This window comes from Phyllobates terribilis, unplaced genomic scaffold, assembly GCF_046119375.1.
Source record: "Phyllobates terribilis strain yellow unplaced genomic scaffold, ASM4611937v1 Scaffold_11__3_contigs__length_659146591, whole genome shotgun sequence".
In the NCBI taxonomy this organism is placed as follows: domain Eukaryota; kingdom Metazoa; phylum Chordata; class Amphibia; order Anura; family Dendrobatidae; genus Phyllobates; species Phyllobates terribilis.
Window position 1 is genome coordinate 510567590 of NW_027362771.1, and position 22220 is coordinate 510589809.

Genomic DNA, 22220 nt, shown 5'->3' on the forward strand with positions numbered 1-22220 from the left:
GCTGGGACATGTACAGATCCCTCTATACACAGGGGTCGCCTCCATTACACAAGGTATGTGAAGCCGTCATACACTGCTGCTGAATGTCGAATGTGCAAATCAGTGTCACATAGGTGTCCACACACCAAGGGTTAACTGCCGCCACTCCTCGTCCGTGACGTCCAAGCCCCGCCCGTCCTGTCCCTCGGCCCCGCCTACTCTGTGGAGTCACAGCTCGTTCGGTGGCTTCTCAGAGTTGGATCCGGCCACGTCACTCCTGCCAGCAGCAAACCACGCCTTCTTCTCACTTTCACCACTCAGCAGATGACTAGGCTAAGGAGGCGGGACAAAAATGAGGGGAGTGCCCAATAGAGAAGCATATCGCGATAGACGGACGGGTAGGCGACCAATAGGAAAAATCAGGCGTTTCTGGTGACGTCAGCTGCACGGTTTGTGGTCCTTATGTAGGGTCGGCGAGGCAGAACTGGGTGCAGACAGTGTGTGATAGTGACATCTTCAGAGAGTGGCACAGAGGAAGAGCAGCATGTGTGGTGAGTATGAGGACACCGCCTGCCCGGCTACAGGGCTTCCCTGCCCCCTGCATGGCACACTGGCCGCGCTGTACTTCCCTCTTATCAGCATCTCCATCCTGACATGCTCTGTGCTGCTCACCTTGTGCTCCGGTGATGGCCAAGTGACTGTTCCTGTGCCGTCATTCACACTCAGCAGTATTCTGAGCAGGTTTTGTTGCCTTTGTAGCATTTATCTCCGGTAATGAGCCCACTCTGTGCTGTCAGCGCTTTTGCATTTTGTGTGTAAATATTCAGCCTTATTTGTTCTGAATGGGCTGAACAGTGGCAAATATATGGGGCTGACCCATTGTGTATGTGTGTGTGTGTGTGTGTGTGTGTGTGTGTGTATATATATATATATATATATAATGTGTGTGTTGTTCCACTGTCCTCGAGGTGTCACTGTTTGGCCCAGATAGGGTCTTTGTGTTGGCTCCGGTAGGGTCTTGTTGTTGGCCCCGATAGGGTCTTTGTAGGGTCTTGTTGTTGGCCCCGATAGGGTCTTTGTAGGGTCTTGTTGTTGGCCCCGATAGGGTCTTTGTAGGGTCTTGTTGTTGGCCCCGATAGGGTGTTGGTCGGGTCTTTGCGTTGGCCCCAGTGGGTCTTTGTATGGCTTCCTTCCTCCCCAGTAGGTCTCTTGTTGCCTTGTTACTTCCCATGGTCCTGATACCGGTATGTGTGTATTATTGCTACTTTGTATCGTTCACTCTTCCAGGGTCATTCTGTGTTTTGGATTAGGACGAGCGCTGTTTTTCTTAAAGCATGTTCACACACTGTGGCAAATTTCTTCTGCTGATTTAGTCACAAATCTTCCACCTGATCAGTAGACTAATCCGCCACACAGGTTTGGCTGCTGATTTCACCTTATTGTATTGCCACTGAATATAGAGTAAAATCTGCAGAAGAACGAGCACGCTACAGAGTCTAAATCCGCGCCGTGCACTCATTTTTGTGCAGCTTTTTTTATTTCTGCAAAGGATTAGTGGGTTTTGAATGTTGGAAGGTGATATATGGGGTCCTTCCCTTTACTTTGATAGATGGGGCTTCTTTATTGATAAACACAATGTGAGGTTTGCTTTCCCTTTGGCATAAATTACCGTCATTATCCCTATTATTATAACAGTGCGCGGTATCATTGCTGGACAATCTCGTTTGACGAATTTTATTTGTGTAACATGTTGTGCTGCTTTCATTTGGTACCAAAAAAAAAATTTAACATCAGTTTGTATGTTCCTTATATTGTGGTCTATGATGATAAGGTCACATGCAGTTTGCGACCTTTGGACAAAAATGCAGCAAGTCTGGATTTTGTTGAGTCACATTTCTGTTGCTTTGTGTCATGTTCCACATTGAGCACTCGATCAACAAAGAGGTGGCAACATTGCATCCAGTGTGCCTTAGGGGGCCTCCTCCAAAAACCGTGTTTGATCAGAGTGTGGTCCAAGTGTCATCCATTTTTCTCATACATGGAGGGGAAAACATTTTTTTTGCACCTTCTCCTTTCTGACAGTCTGCAGATTTGGCCGCACTCAGATGGCATCCAAGTGTGGTACGACTTCTTTTTTTTTTTTCCCCCACAAGCCCGTTGACCCTCGGATCAAAATCAAACATGTCTCCACAATCTTCCGCAGACCTCTTGGTCCGTGAAAGATCATGGTCATGTGAATGGGCCCCATAGACTATCACAGGTATCCGTGAAAAACAAGGATAGCAATAATGCGTGAAAATTGGATGTCTGACTGAGGCCTCAAAAATATACAGGGTTTTTTTTTTTTTTTTTTTTTTTTTTTAGGGGTTTGTATAACTTCTTATACTATATCAGTGTGGATTCAATAATAGTTACTCGTATAATGTAATGCAGTTTTAAGAAATCCTATTGGCTCTCTATGTACATCACCCACGTCCTCATCATCACTACTACTGTGGTACTCCACTAAAATACCTGAGCATTTACCGGCATTCGTGGCCAATGTGGCTGGTGTTTGTCACAGCAAACAAAAAGATCCATTGGTGTATACAGAGCCCAAGTCTTCAGGTTGTGGAGGCAGACACGTGGTTCTTCTATCTAGATCCTGTTCCCCAGGATGTGGGGTTAGTTATGTTTAACTAGGCGCTAGTTTAACTAGGTCTGTCTGTCCTATCACAGTGAAGTCTCATGGGCTTATCTGAAGGCGACAAGTTTTAATTGGATTTTTGGGCTGTGTTTTTTGTGCCAATTTGTGTTTATTTAGGTGTTTTTTTGCATTCCAAAGGGCTGTTTGTTCTTTAAGTGCAACTTTGCTGATAATGATGCAAATTAGAATCTTATCTCTGTCCTAAGGGGCTTGGAGTTGTCTGGTGTGAAGGCCCCACAAGTGGGGGCCATGGTTGTGATTAAAGTTTGTAAGTGCTCATTATCATTGAAGTAGTTGCCTTATAACCTCTAAAATAATCCACAAATTCAATAATTTATTTCTTTTAACAGCTTTGGTCTTGAAATATGTTTAAGTGGCTTGGCAGAACATTTTTGAAGGACTTGTGGTTTGCGGATGTACTGGGACAACCTTAAATGCCTACCATCTGCAGGAGAAACTTTACCCCTTAGAACACCTGTCAGACGCTCACCCAACCAAACCAGATCTCCTGCTTTGCACTAATGTGGGGCAAACACTCCGAAACAACATGTCTTCAAATTGAGTTTGCTTCTTATTCTGTCTAGCTCATGTGGCAAGGCCCTTTTGTAGGGTAAATATTGACTTTTTTTATGATTCGTGTCCAATAGGGGGCACTAGATTTCTTGTCTTTTTCCTCTCTGAAAAGGCTACTTATTTACCAGTGTCAGGAATATAAATCGTGCCACCATAGCATTTCAAAACTTTTTTTTTTTGTGTCTAGTTATGTCCAATTTGTAAGAGTAGAGTTGAGAGATACTTGGGTGGAAGACTTAAAGAAGTTATCCACTACTTTCACATTGATGCCCTATCCTGCTGATACAACATCAATGTATGAACAGCCAGGGTCCCGCACCTGGCCTCCTGCTGATCAGCTATTATCAGTGCCAATTGAATGGGCGGTGGATGTGCAGTAACAAGCGCTGGATTTCTTATTCTCATGGGCAGATTTCCCAGAATTAATAAACTAGAACAAGTCTTGGGTAATGGATGATTTTGCATCTGTTAAGGGAGCCATAGACCGAAAAAACTTGGATCGTTGTAGAAAGTGCAAATTTTGGCTGTCAGAGACTAGAAAGCTGTTTACTTATGATTTTATTGATATCCTGATCATGAAAATGAAAGTCTCTCTCATTTAATATTTACATTGCCCTAAATGGCATATTCTCCGCTGACGACCCTGGAGATTGTGAATGTGATTTACGAGGTAAGGCCACATATAGTTCCTCAATGTCTTCATCATAAAGCGTACTTGATGCACTCAAGAAATCCTGCACTTTAAAAGGAATCTGTCAGTATGATCCACCCCCCCCCCCCTTCCGTCCCCGAGCCATCTATATGGGAATGTAGGTCATGGAAAGCTGAATAGAATGACACCTTAATATCTGTGATCCCATGTTTTATTCCAGAGTAATCCCCATTTTTTTTCTTATATGTAAATGAGCTGTTAAGATCTATGGGCCAGACGCATATCTCCCTGAGAATCTGCCTCCAGATCTTATTATAAAGGAAAAAAGATGTTACCAGTGTGAGACATGTAATGACTGATCCGCTCTCTTGATCTACATGTCTCACACTGGTAACTCCCCCCCCCCCCCCCCCCCTTTCTTTTTCTTTTTTTCTTTTTTTCTTTTTTTCTTTTATCTCTGGAGGCAGATCATTGGGCAGATCTATGTCCGGTCCATAGATCTTACTGGAATAAGACATCTGGTCACAGATCTCAAGGTGTCACTTTATTCAGCTTCCTATGACCTGAGTGTCCATATAGACTGTTTAGGAGGGTGGATCTACAGACAGATTCCCTTTTTATATGGGTTCTCTACTGCTAAATATTCTTGTACAAATGAGCACATGGTGGTCTTAACATCACAAAACATACTCATCCACTGGACCCCAGCCATTCCAGCGATACTGGCTATTCTGATTGGTGGGTTTTGTGTCTACAGGTGCTACCTGTCAGTGTAATCCTGCCTCTGCTGATAACGAGCCTGCTGAAAACTCTACGAGTTTGAGTCTGAAAAAGCCCTAGTGGCCAGTGTGAAAACTGCAAGATTACTATTTTAATAAATATCATGATATGAAAAAAATGAAACCATTGGCATAAATTTCATACATGAAGTAACACAAAAATGTAGTTCATATCATGGGTAATTTCCTGATGATGGCTTCGCTTTAATCTAGCTTTAATAAATCTCCCATTGTATTATTATAGCAGGTACTTAATTGGCTCATTAAATCCCGGAGAGCCCGTTTAAATGCTCCAGTGAGTGACCAACCATAGGTACAGACACCTGTTATTAATACTTGGTGCTGGTTGAATGGACCTCATTGTTTGCACATCTGCAATAAGTCTCCTTTTCCTTGGTTCTTCTGGGTTTCTAGTGAACTTTGGTCCTGAGTGGGGCTGAACAGTTTGGTTAGGTGTGTTCACTTATTCTCTCCGCACACCTCTGAAAGCTGGACGGGCAGGTATGGAGATTTTTTTTTTCTACCTATTTCCTTCATACTGTGGAGAGAACACCATGGCCACCTCTTCCGGGCTGGTTCCCTGTGTAATGTGACACTTCTCGGGCCGGCCACATCAATCAGCTCTATTCACCCTTGTTTCTGCCTTTCATTATAGAGGCACGTAGATTCTTTCTGCAGACCATTAAGCTTTGCGTTGATACAGGGACCTCATTGTACACGGCTAAGGGGAAAAGAAAATTCTCTATCCTCATGATGTGATAGTGAAGCTCATGTCAGCGAAATCAGACTTTAACATAAGATTCATTATATCTGTTAGGTCAAGGGCTATCAGGGCTGTGGAGTCAGTAAGCCAAACCTCCGACTCCTCAATTTCCATGACTCCGACTCCCTCATACATGGCTCATGTTTATGTGATAAATTTACTGTAGCCCAGATTCATCTCAGCTAAAAGTCTAGACCCTTAGATCAGGAATAGGACAGACATTTATTTATAGGACATTTCATAACTTTCCCAAATTCTTATGAAAAAATATTCCCCACAAACTTGCATTGAACTGCTGTACCCAATTTATTATATATTTTAGTTGGAGTTGGTCCATTTTATACAGACTCCCGACTCCACCAAAATGGGCTGCAACTCCATAGCCCTGAGGGCTGTACACACTGGTAACTCGCATTGTTGCGCATTGCATGATACTGCGACCACAGAAACGACAAATTCTGTTGTATTTTTCCAAAAATGGCATGAAATCCATTGTATTTGCTTCCCCTACATATAAATATTGATGCTGGCATGTGACGCTCCAGACTTGGGCCTCATCCAGACATCCGTTTTTCTCATGTACGAGATGAAAACGGACATGAGTTTGGCTCAGAGTTTGGCTCAGAGTTTGGCTCAGAGTTTGGCTCAGAGTTTGGCTCAGAGTTTGGCTCAGAGTTTGGCTCAGAGTTTGGCTCAGAGTTTGGCTCAGAGTTTGGCTCAGATTCTTGTATGGAGAAAAAAAGTTTCTCCGCCTTCTCCTATGTGATAGGTTGTGAAAATGGTACGCACTTGGATAGCATTCAAATTTTTTTTTCACAGACCCATAGACTTGCTTTGCTGGTTTTGATCCGACCTGCGTATAAAGTTCAACACGCCTCCATGATTTTCTGTGGATCGCTTAGTCTATAAATAATCATGGGCATGTGAATTATTATTTATTATAGCGCAATTTATTCCATGGCGCTTTACATGTGAAAAAGGGGGTATACAATACATAGCAAAAAAACAATTACAATAATCTTGAACAAAAACGCAATGGCAAACTGGTACAGAAGGAGAGAGGACCCTGCCCTCGAGGGCTCACAATCTACAAGGGATGGGTGAGGATACAGTAGGTGAGGGTAGAGCTGGTCGTGCAGCAGTATGGTGGAGCGAGGGTTACTGCAGGTTGTAGGCTTGTCGGAAGAGGTGGGTCTTCAGGTTCCTTTTGAAGGTTTCCACAGTAGGCGAGAGACTGATGCTTTGGGGTAGAGGAGATGCAAGGAAGAAAACATTTGTATGCGATTGTGGGAAGAGGAGATGAGAGGGGAGTAGAGAAGGAGATTTTATGAGGATCATAGGTTGCGTGTAGGTATGTACTGGGAGACTAGGTCACAGATGTATGAAGGAGACAGGTTGTTGATGGCTTTGTATGCCAGGGTTAAGGTTTTGAACTGGACTCTCTAGGCAATGAGGAGCCAGTGAAGCATTTGACAGAGAGGAGAGGCCGGGGAATAGCGGGGGGACAGGTGGATTAGTCGGGCAACAGAGTTTAGGATAGATTGGAGGGGTGCAAGAGTGTTGGAAGGGAGGCCACAGAGCAGGAGGTTGCAGTAGTCGAGGTGGGAGATGATGAGGGCGTGTACTAGTGTTTTTGCAGATTCGTGGTTGAAGAATGTGTGGATCCGGGAGATGTTTTTGAGTTGGAGTTGGCAGTAAGTGGATGGGCTTGGATATGTGGTTTGAAGGAGAGATTAGAGTCCAGGGTTACCCCGAGACAGCGAGCTTGTGGAACTGGGGAAAGTGGACAGCCATTAATTTTGATGGATAGGTCAGATGGGGGGATTGAGTGAGATGGGGGGGGAGATGATGAATTCAGTTTTATCCATATTAAGTTTTACAAATCTTGCAAAGAAGGATGAGATAGCGGACAGACAGTGTGGGATTCTAGTTAGTAACGAGGTGAAATCGGGTACAGAGAGGTAGATCTGTGTGTCATAAGCATAGCGGTGATACGGTAAGCCGTGAGACTCTATGAACTGTCCCCACGCCGACGGTGTAGATTGAGAAGAGCAGAGGTCCTAGGACTGAACCTTGTGGGACACCGACAGATAGGGGGCGAGATGAGGAGGTGGTGTATGAGTGGGAGACACTGAAAGTCCTGTCTGTTAAGTATGAGGAGATCCAAGATAAGGCCAAGTCTGTGATGCCAAGAGATGAGAGAGTCTGTTGTAAGAGGGAATGGTCGACTGTGTCAAAGGCAGATGACAGGTCCAGGAGGAGGACTGAGTAGTGTCGCTTGGATTTGGTGGTTAGTAGGTCGTTAGTGACTTTAGTCAGGGCAGTTTCAGTGGAGTGATGCGGTCTGAATCCAGATTGTAAGCGGTCAAAGGGGAAGCAGGAGGTGAGGTGGGAGGACAGTTCAGGATGGATGTGTTGTTCCAGTAGTTTTGAGGCATAAGGGAGAAGTGATATGTGGCGATAGCTAGTCAGAGAGAATGGGTCAAGGGAGGGCTTTTTGAGGATGGCCCATAGCCTTTGCAGGTATGAGTGGTATCCATGAAAACAACGTATGGCACTCATACAAGAATATCGGACATCTGAATGAGCCCGTATGATGCTCCTACTATGGATATATTCAGACTTGCGGACTTGCTTGCAGAAATCTATATGCGTCCTCCCGAACAGTAATCTGCCATGTGCTAATATATCCTTTGGATAAGTTCAGATATGGCAGATCTGCCATGTGCATTCTGCGCCGCCTGTCCTCAGAACTTTACTATACAATACATGTTCATGGGATATTCCAGAATAATGAGCTTACTGCAGAATTCTGCCCCCCATTTCCAGCATGTTCATAATTTTGTGGGAATTTACGTTTGTATCACCACTCCAGCGGTGACATAAAGGCTTGAGTGGTGCTTTAAGATCCCCAGCAGACCTGATCTCCGCCACATCTGGACTTGGCCTTAACATAAAGGAGAGTGTTTTGTGTTGTGTTCTGAGGGAAGTGATGGGAATGCTGGTGCAATGTTTTACTGGCATGATGGAAAATTGTATGCTCAAGTCAATCCGAGATGGTGGATTGCTATAGTTGTGCCTCCAGCCTCAGGTTGGTCGCCTGCAGTGTGTTCTTGTGCACGGCCCATTCTGCGTTGCCTGTAGGATCCCTCCAGATTTCTCCAGCTGATGTCTCTCTTAAGGTCATTGATTAAGAATTCTGTATTACAAGTTTGTGGAATCTTTTTCTTTCATGTCTTTGTATATTTTGTATATTAAGAGGAAAAAAAGGTGATGCCGTTCTATAGTACAATAAGAATACGCTGAAATCACATCTCGCTGTCATGCACGGATATCCCTGTATGATGGCTCTTCTTGTGATCTGTCAGTGTTGTCCTAAATACAGGGGCTACACAGCAACATTGGCCTCGACAGGTCGCACGGCCGAAGATCGCTATGTGCCACTGCTACATTGTAGCAAAATGTATGTGAATGGGATCACTGGTGACCTGTTACTTACTTTTCATGGTACCTGTGGGTGGCAATGTGACCACATTCACTTGCCTTACGCTGCATAAAGTAGATCCAGCTTTTCATGGTAAATGGATTTCTCGTTTGCAGGTAACATCTGGATAAATTATATGTGATCTCTAATATACATAAGTTTTATCAAAGACTTAAATGAGCTAAATTCTATAAATAATTCGCACTAAGATTTGAGAAAATATGAGAAATGGTGCCACACATGTCCAGTGGTTATGTCTGGAATTACAGTTTAACATCTGACTTGTTTTAAGGCTGAGTTGCAATACCATGAACAACCTGTGGGCAGGTTTAGTGCTGTTGTGGAAGAAATAAGGCTTAATATTTCTAAGGCAATTAACAAGTAAATCCCGGTGGTCAGTGTGGTGATTGCCACCGTTATCATGCAGATAGTTATTATTTAACATCCTATAATAGAGGAATGCGGAGTTTTTGGAAGGGCTCTGTCTGCAGGGACACGCCTGTATTTGTCCTCAGGCAGCCTTAATTCACGTCTTGCGACTGAATTTTTTTCCTTCTTGGTGAGTGGCAGGTGTGCATCAGCTCTATGCTGGGCTTATCTCCTCATGTAGTACATCCTTGTATATCCACTGTAGTGCAGACGGAAGGAGGTGGTGTCATTATTTGCACAAGTGCTTATTGTAGTTTTATTTAATGATGATTGCTACTTAATGTGAAGTTAATGTGTTGGGAAAACTGCATATTATATTTGTGCATTTAGCCAACTCGCATAGCGGGAACAGGTCCTCCATCCAATAGACGTTTGACCAGTAAGTACTTCACGCAGCTGACCTTCAGCACTCCCATAAAAATGAATGGAGCGGCATTGCACATGGTCGACCTCCTCTCCATTAACGCAGGGCTCTGTGGGGCCTCCAGCGACCGGAAAGTCGTCCCCTAACCCATGTATTGGAAATGACATCCAAACTTGAATACCCTTTAACTGTATAAGTTAGGACACATGACTAGGGATGAGCGGACCCGTGGAGGGTTGGGTTCAACCAAATCTTAATCCAAAGTTCGGTTTGCGTACCAGAACTGTACCCGAACCCCATAGAAATCAATGGTGACCCAAACATTGGAGCTGGAAAATCTATTCTCTCCTCTCCCAGGAGATTTCCATGTTCGGAGGTCAGTAGTGGACACTAGATGTCCGACAAACTTCGAACTTTACAGTTCAGGTTCGCTCCTCTCTGCACATTACTACTTTTTGAAGAAAAAAAATTGCAATTGGTCCCTACACTACACTTGGCCTACACTGGTCTCTTACAGGCATGTGGTTCTCATGTTCTTGAGAGAAGGTGGTCAATTGGATTTCTTCCATAATTACTAAAAATCCAGCAGTAAAATTATTGTAGCCACTGAATCGTGCACACATGACTTTATTTCATAGGGTACATAAATCTTTTTAGAAACTAGACCGCCTCTAGGTAGAGAATGAAGGCCACATATCCCATAAGTTTGGGAAGAGGACCAACTGTTCCTGCTGCTGATGACACTGCTATGATGTAAATAATTATCATTAGTGTTTCTATGGACAGTCCCTTTAAGTGTTTACATTACTATAGTGTAGTTTCCTTATTAAAAATTGTCACAGGATTATTTGGATATCCTCATTTGGATATCACTGCTGTCGTTATTAATTGTGGTGGTGTACCGACATGTTGTTCTTATGTGGTTACCCAGTAAATCTCCTGTTCTCGTTGGCATTGTGGCCTAATGTCTGTAATGCACAGATTAGAGCGGGTCCTCCTGGAGAAAGTGAAGCCATTATTTTGATAAGAGGCCACAATGTGAGTGATTTGTGAATTGGGCCTTTCTCAGGGAGAGTTTAGTGATCATTTGTGCTTATCACGCTGGAAACTTTCCCAAAACTTGTAGCCGATGCTTTTACCCATAGGTTTTTCTATTGGACCTTAAATATAAAGTGCCATTAAAACGCTTGTTACAAGTAAAACAAAACAAAAAAACATGAATCTTTTATTTATTTTTTTTCCTGTGCAAGACCATTTTAGATTCTGGCACAGCCGACTGTTTTTTTTTTTTTTTTTAATTCCAGGTGAAGCCGCTTCAGAAAACCGCAGGCGGTCGTCTTCCTATAACTGCTTTGCTGGCGGTTTTTTGGCATCATCCTTGCTGCGTCTCCACTGCCAGCGTCTCTTACTTTATACTTTACGCTAAGAAGAATGAGCAGGTTCCTTCCTTCAACATTTACTAACCCTCAAGCGTTGAAAAGACATGACATAAGAAGGATTGTGTACACAGCAATGTCATTTTGAAAAAGATGAAGCGTGCACATAGTTGAAGGCTAGGTTCACATGTTTTTTGTTTTTTTTTTGGCGAAGGATTTTTAAGCAGATCTGCACTGAAATCCTTATCAAAAGCCACTTCAAATATTTCTTGCGTACTCTTCCCATTCAATGGGAAATCCTCTATGATCGTTCAGATGTTTTTTTTTTTTTTTCCCCAGTGAATCTTTGAAGACCTCACCAAACAAAAATAAGCTCCAACTTTTACTGTCAAAAGACTGCAAAACAACATGGGGAATAAAAGGCTTCAAAAGCTCTTCAGGGAAATAAAGAATCCTGAAAAAATGATCACTTCCAGAAGTGGATTCCTCTAGAAATGCCCATTTGATTTTTTTTTGGACACTTTTGGTATGATCATGTAGATTCTGAAATGGATCTGAAGCCTATGAACAGGCTTTTCATATTCGGCAGATTTGCTGCATACACTTCTGTAGCTGCTTCATTTCTCTGAATGAGTCTTTCAGAAATCTATGTACGTACTGTAGAAAAAAAAACTTATTTACATATAAGGAACTTTCAGGAGCAGAAATCTTTGCAACCATTCTGCCATTCGGACATCAGCATATCATGGCTGTTCTCCAATCCAAAAAAACCCGTATTTTCATCCTTTAAGTACCTCCATATATTTCTGATTTTTATATTTCATCCCTCATTGGTTATGTGCTACCATGTGCATGGGGTGAAGCACATTGGCATACTGGAGTCCGGTGGTAAAGGCGACCCACATTACCCTACGGCAGAGATGGCCATCCTTGGCATTCCAGCTGTTGTATAACTACTACTGCCCGACATTCGTATGCTGCCACATGGACTCGTTATACTTCTGTAGAGGCTCCTTACATGACGCCTGACTCTGATTTCACGCTCTTTGGAATTTAAATGTAACTTTAAGGCGCCACAGCTGGGTAGATGTTGGGTGATCTCATCCTGTCATGGCTGCCCTGAGGTCTGTGTTCTGCTGTCTGTACGGTTTCTGCAAGTCTTCATGGATTACCGTACATGGATCATAAGCCAGGTTATCAGCCGACAGCATTTACTTACAACTCTCCTCTGATCAGTTCATTTCTGGATTGTCCTTGGTTCTCCTGCTCTCGAACCACCAGACCCTGTGCTTCAGAAGGTACCAGATAAAAGAATGTTTGGTATCATGAGCTTCATAGCCGTGTCCTCCATGATCGGTAACAGTCATTACTGAAGTGGGCACTTGTTCTCCCTCCAGAAGTGGGCCACAGCTGAACCTCAGATGCCTGCGTCATAACTTGTGTGACCACTTTTATGGTCACCATATCTAACATTCTTCCACTTCACACTGGACACCATGACTGGCCTAATTCTAAAATGGCTTACTTCCAAGGCCACGTTCTTACGATGAGCGAAATTTTAATGCTGCAGATTTTCTGCACCTGATCACAAACACCTGAAGTAAATAAGAAGGGCACCAGGTCTACTTGTCTAGTAGAGGGGTTGAGTCAAGAAATTCTAGATAGGCCTCATTCAGACGTCTGTTTCTGTGTGAGGGGGAAAAAAATGATATATGTGTGTGTGTGTATATATATTTTCTTTTGTACAATCGATCGTCAGAAAAACCCATAGATTATAAAGTGTAAATGTTTTATCCCTGAAAAAACGGAAGTCTGAATGAAGCCTTGCAGGTATTAGGAGGAGCAGGACATTTAGGACCAGTAGTCTTGTCCGATGGCAGTTCTTACACATCCAGCAGAATTCAGCATTTCATACAGTCAGATGTCGGTATTGGAGAAGCCAGAACTCTCCCTCTGTATAAGGCGGCCTGTGTTCAGAGCCTCCCGGCCTCTTGTGAATAGCGTTTTAGTTTGGGATGTGAGTTGAATGGCCTCGGCCTGGCAGCGATCCACGCTCGCTATGAAGATTACTTTTCACTTGTTAAAACCCACAACTCCCACCCAGACAAGAGTCCATAGAGCGTCCTGGTGTCTGGCAGGATGACTACCTGGGTTATGCTACCGAGCCCACAGGCTACAGTAAATCCAGCATCTATAGTGGCCTTTTTGCACGTAGCACATTCTGACTTCTCTTTATGGAAGACATGATGTTACAGTGAAGCTCGGCCTCCGCAGCCGGTCTGCAGGACATATTGGACAGCTGCTTAGCAATTACATGGGTGAATTTTAATCTAATCCCTGACCCGGCCTCATTTTTTAAATATTTTTCATTTAATAAACCAATAAATTACTAGGTGTTTCCATACCTACAGAAAATATGCTGCTTGTTGCAGTGTACGTAGTCTGTGGCATCATGTATTCTGTCACTTGCTACCTAGGAGCCTGGTGGGCATTTGTGCATGCAGTGCTCCTACCGCCCACCTGCTTGGCATTGTGCCATGTCTATAATGCTCCTACAGTCCTCCCGCCTTCCTGGCATTGTGCCATGTCTATAATGCTCCTACAGCCCTCCCGCCTTCCTGGCATCGTGCCATGTCTATAATGCTCCTACTGCCCTCCCGCCTTCCTGGCATTGTGCCGTGTCTATAATGCTCCTACAGCCCTCCCGCCTTCCTGGCATTGTGCCGTGTCTATAATGCTCCTACAGCCTTCCCGCCTGCCTGGCATTGTGCCGTGTCTATAATGCTCCTACAGCCTTCCTGCCTTGCTGGCATTGTGCCATGCCTATAATGCTCCTATAGCCCTCCTGCCTGCCTGGCATTGTGCCATACCTATAATGCTCCTACAGCCTTCCCGCCTGCCTGGCATTATGCCATGTCTATAATGCTCCTACAGCCCTCCCGCCTTCCTGGCATCGTGCCATGTCTATAATGCTCCTACTGCCCTCCCGCCTTCCTGGCATTGTGCCGTGTCTATAATGCTCCTACAGCCTTCCCGCCTGCCTGGCATTGTGCCATGCCTATAATGCTCCTACAGCCTTCCCGCCTTGCTGGCATTGTGCCATGCCTATAATGCTCCTACAGCCCTCCCATCTGCCTGGAATTGTGCTCCTCTATGTCGGGGCGGAAAGATCATTGGTGCAACCACACAGGTGCCCAAGAGGGAAGGGGGGGGGTACATTTGACCCCTAAATCAGATCAAATTGTGCTTTATGATGAGCTATTGGATTGGATGGGCCCCTATTTTGTTCTTGCCGTTTTCTGTGTGTGTCCGCCAGTGCTTGATGCTAATGGAAGCAGGGGGGCCTTGAGTCCCTTTTTAATCATCAAGACCCTAGCTGCAATTACCATCTGCACCTCTAGTGCACTCCCGTTTTAAAGCGGACCTGCTATAAATATGTATGTGGTTATCTGGTGTAAATGCCGCTGTTCTTCTGAATCTGGTGGTGGTTTTCTTTTGTTCCTGCTTCTCTCTGTCTCTGAGAGATGGCTGCCTATTTTCTGTGTATAAATCTAGCCTTCTTTTCTAAATAGGCATAGGCCTGATATATTTTCTATAGAAGTCGTCTTGAGGTACACGCCCATTTGGCTAACAAGACTACAGGGGGCCGTATCTCAGGAAGGGAGAGGCGCAGGGACAAAATAAAAATTTTGCCCGAGTCAGGAGAACAGCGGCATGTACAACAGGTTAAAAAACAAAACAAAAAACAACTCTATATTTTCATGGTAAGTGACAGGTCATTTTTCAGTTCTAGAAGAACAAATGGTGATGTTTCACCAGACATGTAAGATTTAAAAAAAAATTAAAAAAATGGGATCATAGCAGCCCTCTTTTTGCTCGGCTACAGCTAATCTCTCCCAACAAAGGTAATATTGTCAGGCGAAACTCTGCAGAAATACCTGCATCTGATAAATGCGGGCGACCAGACAATCTGCCATCAGCACACATGGGCGTAATGTGATTCAGCAAATAAGGCTTTATTCATTGTGGAACGTATTCACTTTCCAATGTACTTTCTGTGTGTGTTCCTCATGGGGTTCAAGATCTCTGCTTGCAGTCAGCTAATGTGAACCTGTATTGCTCGCGTCCATAGGATGTAAATCTGGTCCGGCAACATGATTAACACAAAGGTGCACGGATCGGTGTTGTAGTGAGCGTGCGCATCGGTGTGCTGGACATGTGCCCTTATGTATAACCGCAAGCAGAGAACTTAGAAATCATAAAGAATCAGCGGAGTATTTCACAGCCATTGTATAACTTTTCTTTCTAAAAAAAAAATATCCTCTCCTTTCTCTCATGTCTATACCCAATCCTTCGGCTTGACCGATTAGGCTCCTAGCACGTAGCGCCCCTAGTGGTGATAAGGGACGTTAGCAAATCTGTAATCTGAATTGAATTGAATTGAATTTGATGACATTGGATGTAAAATGCTGTTCAGCAACTTCTGAAGTTACACAGCCAGTCAGACAAGTGAAATCCGTGATGAAATAACTGCTCCATGTAAATAAGAACCATGATGGGCATGAATGGAGCTGATAATTGCTCTGCACCCAATGTACAGGGTTTTACAGATGAATGTCCCGCAATGAGTGTTAGATCTACACATATATTATATATCTTTACTTTTTCTATAAATTTGGGTATGTCTGGATCTGGAAAGCAGCTCTGGGTGTTAATGCTGGGCTCACTAATATTTGGGCTTCAACCTATTTAGAAACTGGAATTGCTATTTATAACTATTAGATATAGCTGCAGGATGGTGACGTGATGTGAGCTGTTAATTACATGCTGTCATTGAATGACAGAACGTGAAAGTGGTGGAAGATGTGTATAATCTTTTCTTAAAGGGCAGCTTTCATCAGAAAATGACTGCTGTTTAAATCAGGTTTTTGTGTTAAATCTATTTTTGCCAATTGTGTGTGGTGATATATTATACTATACATCATTATATATATATAGATAGATAGATTTTTTAATACTGACTATTACAATTTTCACACCATCCTCTGGGGCTTTTTTTTTTTAATCTTATAATATCCCACATCAGGTATCAACAAATAGGTAATGTGCACACGATGCATTTTTTTTTTCTGTGCAGTTTTGTGAAAGATTTCCTAGCACCAGCAAAATGGAGATCCCTGAAGTCTCGTGCGCACGTTGCTTAATTTTTCCTTGCAGACTTAAATCAGCAGCGTAAGGCTGTGTGCCCACGTAGCGTTTTTCAAGCGTTTATGCTGCGGAATTTCCGCAGCGGAAACGCTTGTAAAACGCTAGGTAATCCGCACCCCATGGTCCCCAAGGGGATTCCGCATGTTCTATGCACATGCTGCGGATTTTTCCGCAGCGTTTATGCTGCGTACAAAAATCCGCAGCATGTCATTTAATTTTGCGGAAGCGCAGCGGAACTCCCGCCATTGACTTGCATTGAGACGCATAGAAACCGCGACTGTACATTTTTACAAGCGGCTTCTATGCGTCTCTATGTGCGGATGGTACCCAGTTCTGGAGGAGAGGAGACTCTCATCCAGACCTGGGTACCATTGTACCTGTAAAAAAAGAATAAAATAACAAATAAAGTTTATATTCACCTGTCCGGCGTCTTCTCTCTGAATGCCAGCAGCGCTGAAGGACCTTCGGTGACGTCACAGTCATGTGACCGCAGGCCCTTCACCGCTCTGTCTCGCGATATGCCGGCAGCCGGGAACCAGCCAGGAAGCAGCGCTGCAGCCACGCCGGGGCCTCGGGGGTGAGTATAGCTTTATTTGTTTTAATTTTTACGGTTCACACTGTATAAATCCATGCTGTTTGCATGGATTTATATAGTGTGACCTAGTTGTCAAGCACTTTCCAAGTGATGCTATCGCCTGGAAAGCGCTTGTCAATCTGCATGCGGAAACGCAAGTGAATCCGCATGTGGATCCGCATGTATTCTGCAGGAAAAACGCATGCACAATCTGCATGCGTTTTTTTTTCTGCCAGGGAGATGCAGAAATGCTGCAGAAATTTTCTGCTTCATTTCTGCATCGTGGGCACATAGCCTAATTCTTTCAGCGTTTTTGCTGCAGATTTCAGCCATACTAATGAGTGGGGAAAAATCTGCAACAGAATTTTTTCCTGCCAATGCATCAGGATTTGCAGCAAAATTTTCTGCTACAAATCCTGAACATGTGCACATACCCATACAAAGCCACAGTGATCAGACTCTGACCCTACCTCTTGTATTGATGTCTCTATTGAGTGCGTGGAAAGATCATTGGAAGGGGAAGGGGGTCAGCTGTGACATCACATCGGTGGACCCCTTGTTAGTAGTCTTTGCGTTCCAGCCTTTGATGAGAAGGAACCTTGCAGGAATTAAGTCTTAAAAAGCCCTAGTGGCCAGTGTGCAAGATTACACATGTTTTTTATTTTAAATAGAAATAAAACATTGCCGGTTTAAAACAAACAAAAAACCATATGGTAACACAAGTCCAAGTTCTGCAATAGGTCATTTACTTTTTAAGCAAGACCTGTCATCAGGTCAGAAGTGGATAGTTTTTGCGCTTATTCTAGAGTATTGTTTTTTGTATTTTTTTCTCAACTCCTGTGATAGTCCTTTTTTATTTAGTACTAATTTTTGGTCTTTACAAGCGGGTGTTGCTTACAGGGTAGTAATGCAGAGCAGCCTAAAGACCCCCACCGCCCCACAGAGAATCGTGTCAGCACCGCCTTCTTGGAGAAAAGACCATAAAAAATTATCACTAAATATAAAGGCCACTATCTCAGTAACTATATGATGGATTACAATAAATAAAAAATGTAAAATTCAGGAGAGCAGCTGGAATAAAAGAAGAACCAAAACTGGAGATGCTTGACCCGGTGACTGGTGTTCTGCTCTTGCTCTCTCCTCCTCTCTCTTTGCTTCTCCTGCCTTCTTTTTGGGGCTCTCCCAATACCCTGTTATGTGCCTCCTGACTTTGTGCTAGACACATTAGAAATGATTTATAAAATAAATAATAATAAATCTTGTATATATAATAATTTTTTTTACCTTTTTTGAAAAAGCCCCTTCCAGCATTAGTTTTCAGATAAGCCTTATGTCAGTTTTCTTCATCTGTGTGGTCACGTAGTAATGCCGTTTTTCCTTTTATAGGAATATTCGCATACCTCAACTACCATGTGCCTCGCACCAGGCGTGAAATCCTTGAGAGACTTATCAAAGGCCTTCAGAGACTGGAGTACAGAGGCTATGACTCTGCCGGTAGGTTGCGTGGACTGCTGGGTACATTGTATTTCCTGTCCCTCTATATTTAATAGAATGGATTTTTACTCTACCTGTATATGTGGAGTAAATGGCTCTAATCCTAAAGGATAGTCAGTCCCTTGTGGAGTGTGGTGCCGTCATAACTTACACTGACCATTATACTGTGCCCAGTACTGGCGGCACCATGCCACATGAATGATTATGGCTCGATAGTATCTGACATCACCCCTTCCATATTTATGGCTTGTATTCAGACATTACAGGTGAAGTGAAGCATTATACTGATCTAGAGAGATCTATATCGCATGTGTAAAAAAAATTGTTTTATTTTTATTTTTTTCTGTTTTTAATAGAATATTTGTGCTCACAAAGTGTACTCTTGTGCCAGCAGATCACTCATCACGGAGTACTGATCTAGCTGGCAGATATTTTAGGACTGGGCTATAATCAATGATTGCAGTTCAGCTTAATGTCAGGATTCACTGTCATCAGAGGATTGTGCTGCATATTGTATATTTTGCAATATGCAATATCCCTCATACTTTACACTGCAGCTCTTTTTATTCAGATTCCATTCAGTGTATCTGCACATCCTTTCCATTACATTGGGTTAATGCATCTTTTTGTCTGTTTGTAGGTGTCGGAATTGATGGTGGCAATGAAAAGAACTGGGAGAACAACGCAAACCAGATCCAGCTCATCAAGAAGAAGGGGAAAGTCAAGGCCTTGGATGAAGAGATTAACAGTATGTAGTTCCTGCGTGCTCGCCATGCAGAGGGCTGAGGTCCCACAAGTCCTGGTTGTTGTGGTAGGGGCCAATCCTTTTTTGGATCACCTTTACCTATAATCTAGTTGGAGTAACAATTGAGTGTTGGGATCTCGTGTTCTAGGTCAGCATGGTGAATAATACTCTGGCTCCAAAAATATTCCTACTTTGGCGAGACTGAGGCGCTGGCAGGGTGGCCATCAGAAATTGCTGCACTCCATGAAACAAGTCAGGGTGGGGGTGTTTGTGCCATCACTAGGAGAGGAGGTACGCAGAACAGTCCACACGGTGATTAGTCTGCTGTAAGGCCTCCAGTGCGGCATGGTGGACACAGGAATGTTATCACAGCAAGCAGAGATCCTGAAATGAATGGAACATTGATGTGTTAGAATTGTGCGTGTTAGACATAACATCTCTGCATGTGGGTGACTGTGACCATCTACAGAGCAAACATCCCTCCTGCAAAAAAAAAATCTGGACTCCCATGAATCCATAATCCTTTTTGAGGGGACTGTAGGGTTAATGCCGCCCTTTGGAAACAGGGCAGAGTCTGTGCAGATGGTAAAGGGTCACAGATCCTACTCCGCAGCGTATTCTGCAGACGTGGAGCCTTACTAGACGTATGATCCAGGGTTTGTGTGGAGTCGTTGGATGACGTGAGATCTTACACGTTGTCAGCTTTTCGTTGGCCCAAGGCTCGTGCCAGATACTTTGTTTTTCCAACAAAAACAGTTTCAGGAATAAGTGATTTATTCACATTACCCCCTCCGTTCCCCGCTCAGCCTGCTCCAGCCCCCCGCTAAGGCTTAGGGCCTGCCAGAGGATTTCATAATGGAATCAAGCATCAAAATCTGAGTCTGTGGAGAATTCTGGGAAAATGAGCCAATCAAATCCATCCAGTGCAGCAATGTTGACGGAAGCCGTGGCGTATACGTGAGCTGAGCCTAAACCAGTGGGTAGAAAGCCCCCCTCCTCGGCACCGCAACGTGGTTCATTTCCTATAACTGCAAATGAATGCTCCTAATTGGAAGCAATTACCAACCTTAGATCTGGCTAGATTAGACGGACGGCTTTTCCTTCCTCACATTATCACTAAAAACTGGAAAATCAAACATGCCCCCCTGTGCGGGCAGAGAAATTCCTCCAAAATAGAAAATGTTAACACATGCCATACCCCCCGCACTGTAACGTAACCTGTGCTTAACCCTCCTTATTCTCTTCTCTAACCCCCTGACTCAAGGGAGATGAGAATGGTAATAGATCATTGTGGTTTGTTAAATGAAAACCATTCATAGCTCTCTACCACCAAGGCCTCAGCGGGGAAAAGAAATACTGTATTTTTCGGACTGTAAGATGCACTTTTTTCCTCCAAAATTTTGGAGGAAAGTGGGGGGTGCGTCTTATAGTCCGAATACTATCTCCCTGTATATACTGTGGCTCTGCGTGGTAGGAGGTCTGGGGGAGCAGCAGTGGGGGATCAGCGGGGCACAGGAGGTAGCAGCCGACTGCTGCAGCCTGTGCTGTGCCAGCTACTAAAGAGAATGAATATTCCATGGCGTGGGGAGCAGGGAATATTCATTTTCCTTAATAGCCGGCACACTGTACCACAGCGCGGCTCCTGCTGCGCTCTGCGGTCTGTGTGCCCGTTATTAAAGCTCATGAATATTCACTACAACCCACTCCCATGGGTTGATGCCAGGATGGGGGCTCAAGGGGTGCCAAGCATACCAGGATGGGGGCTCAAGGGGTGCCAAGCATACCAGGATGGGGGCTCAAGGGGTGCCATGCATACCAGGATGGGATGGGGGGCCACGTGTACCAGGAAGGAGGGGCCACACATTCTAGGATGGAGGATATTAACAGAATTGGGGGACACTACCCCAATATAAGTGTCAGCAGCAGACTCCCTCCCCTATAACAGGGCATCATGACCACATTTTTTTGCTTAAACATTTTTTTCCCTATTTTCCTCCTCTAAAACCTAGGTGCGTCTTATAGTCCGACAAATATGGTACACACCGGGGAATTGCTTAAAAAGCCATCGCATATATTAATGCAAAGTCTTGCTCTAAGCAACACACCAATAAAACAGCCAAAACAAACTTAGTGTTCCAATAATTAAGGGACTTCTTTATTTGCAAAAAAAAATAAAATTGGCGTAATAATTTCTTGATGTTGGTATAAGCTGTACTTTTGCTGGGGGCTGTATAGTCATGTCCACAAATTCTCTTATTATAATAATATTATTATTATTTATTATTATTATTATTATTATTATTATTATTATTATTATTATTATTATTATTATTTTATTTTATTTTTTTATAGAGCAAGAAGACCTTGATCTGGATCTTGAATTTGAAGTTCATTTGGGAATTGCACACACCCGTTGGGCCACCCATGGAGAGCCCAGCCCTACAAACAGTCACCCACAGCGCTCCGATAAAAACAATGGTACGTGGTGCACTCAGCAGGGGGCGTAACTATAGGGGTACAAACGCACCCGGTCCCTGGAACCTCGGGGGCCCCAAAAGATCCCTTTGGCATTTAATAGTATTTTTATAAGGACTGATGATAGTTGGGGACCCTGTTGGAGATTTTGTTGGGGCCCATGAGCTTCAAGCCAACCCACTGGTACTCGGTATAAATTGGGTTGCGATCTTGGTAAGGGGGTTGTATATTAAATGGGTCCTCTCAACCTAAATGTACGATTGTTAGGGGTCCGACCCCTCCCAGGGCCCTCGCTATTCATCACGCTGAATAATTTACTGCCTGTTGAAGTGGGGGTCACATGTGCCCACTACTGGTCTTGTAGACTAATAGAAATAAATGGAGCGGTGGTCATGCGTGCCGTAAAATCACATCACTACACTATACTTCCAGAGCAAAATCTGTGCAGACTTTCATCCTTCAAGAAACGCTGTATGATTTCAGCTCTGAAGAGCTTAGGTCTGCATTGCATTTCCCGGCCCCATTCCTGCAGATTAGTACAGTAGATGGATAATTTATAGACGTCCAAGCTACAAGTAGTTTATTCCAGATCTGAGCTAATAACATTCAGGGATTTATTGCTTCCAGTCATGCTACTTT

At 43.8% G+C, this 22220-nt stretch overlaps 1 protein-coding gene across 2 annotated transcripts in view; it reads left to right on the forward strand.

The window, feature by feature from the left end:
- The first annotated feature begins 369 nt into the window (after positions 1 to 369).
- The window catches only part of GFPT1 (glutamine--fructose-6-phosphate transaminase 1), a 38143-nt gene continuing 16292 nt past the window's right edge, over positions 370 to 22220 (forward strand). Inside the window, exons 1-4 of one of the 2 annotated variants that reach the window (XM_073653632.1) lie at positions 370 to 530; positions 18254 to 18361; positions 19002 to 19109; positions 21459 to 21584. In XM_073653632.1, the coding sequence (XP_073509733.1) occupies positions 524 to 530; positions 18254 to 18361; positions 19002 to 19109; positions 21459 to 21584 (349 nt within the window). In that variant the 5' untranslated portion in view covers positions 370 to 523. The remainder of the gene's footprint in view (positions 531 to 18253; positions 18362 to 19001; positions 19110 to 21458; positions 21585 to 22220) is intronic. The other variant, XM_073653633.1, reaches the window with a different exon arrangement.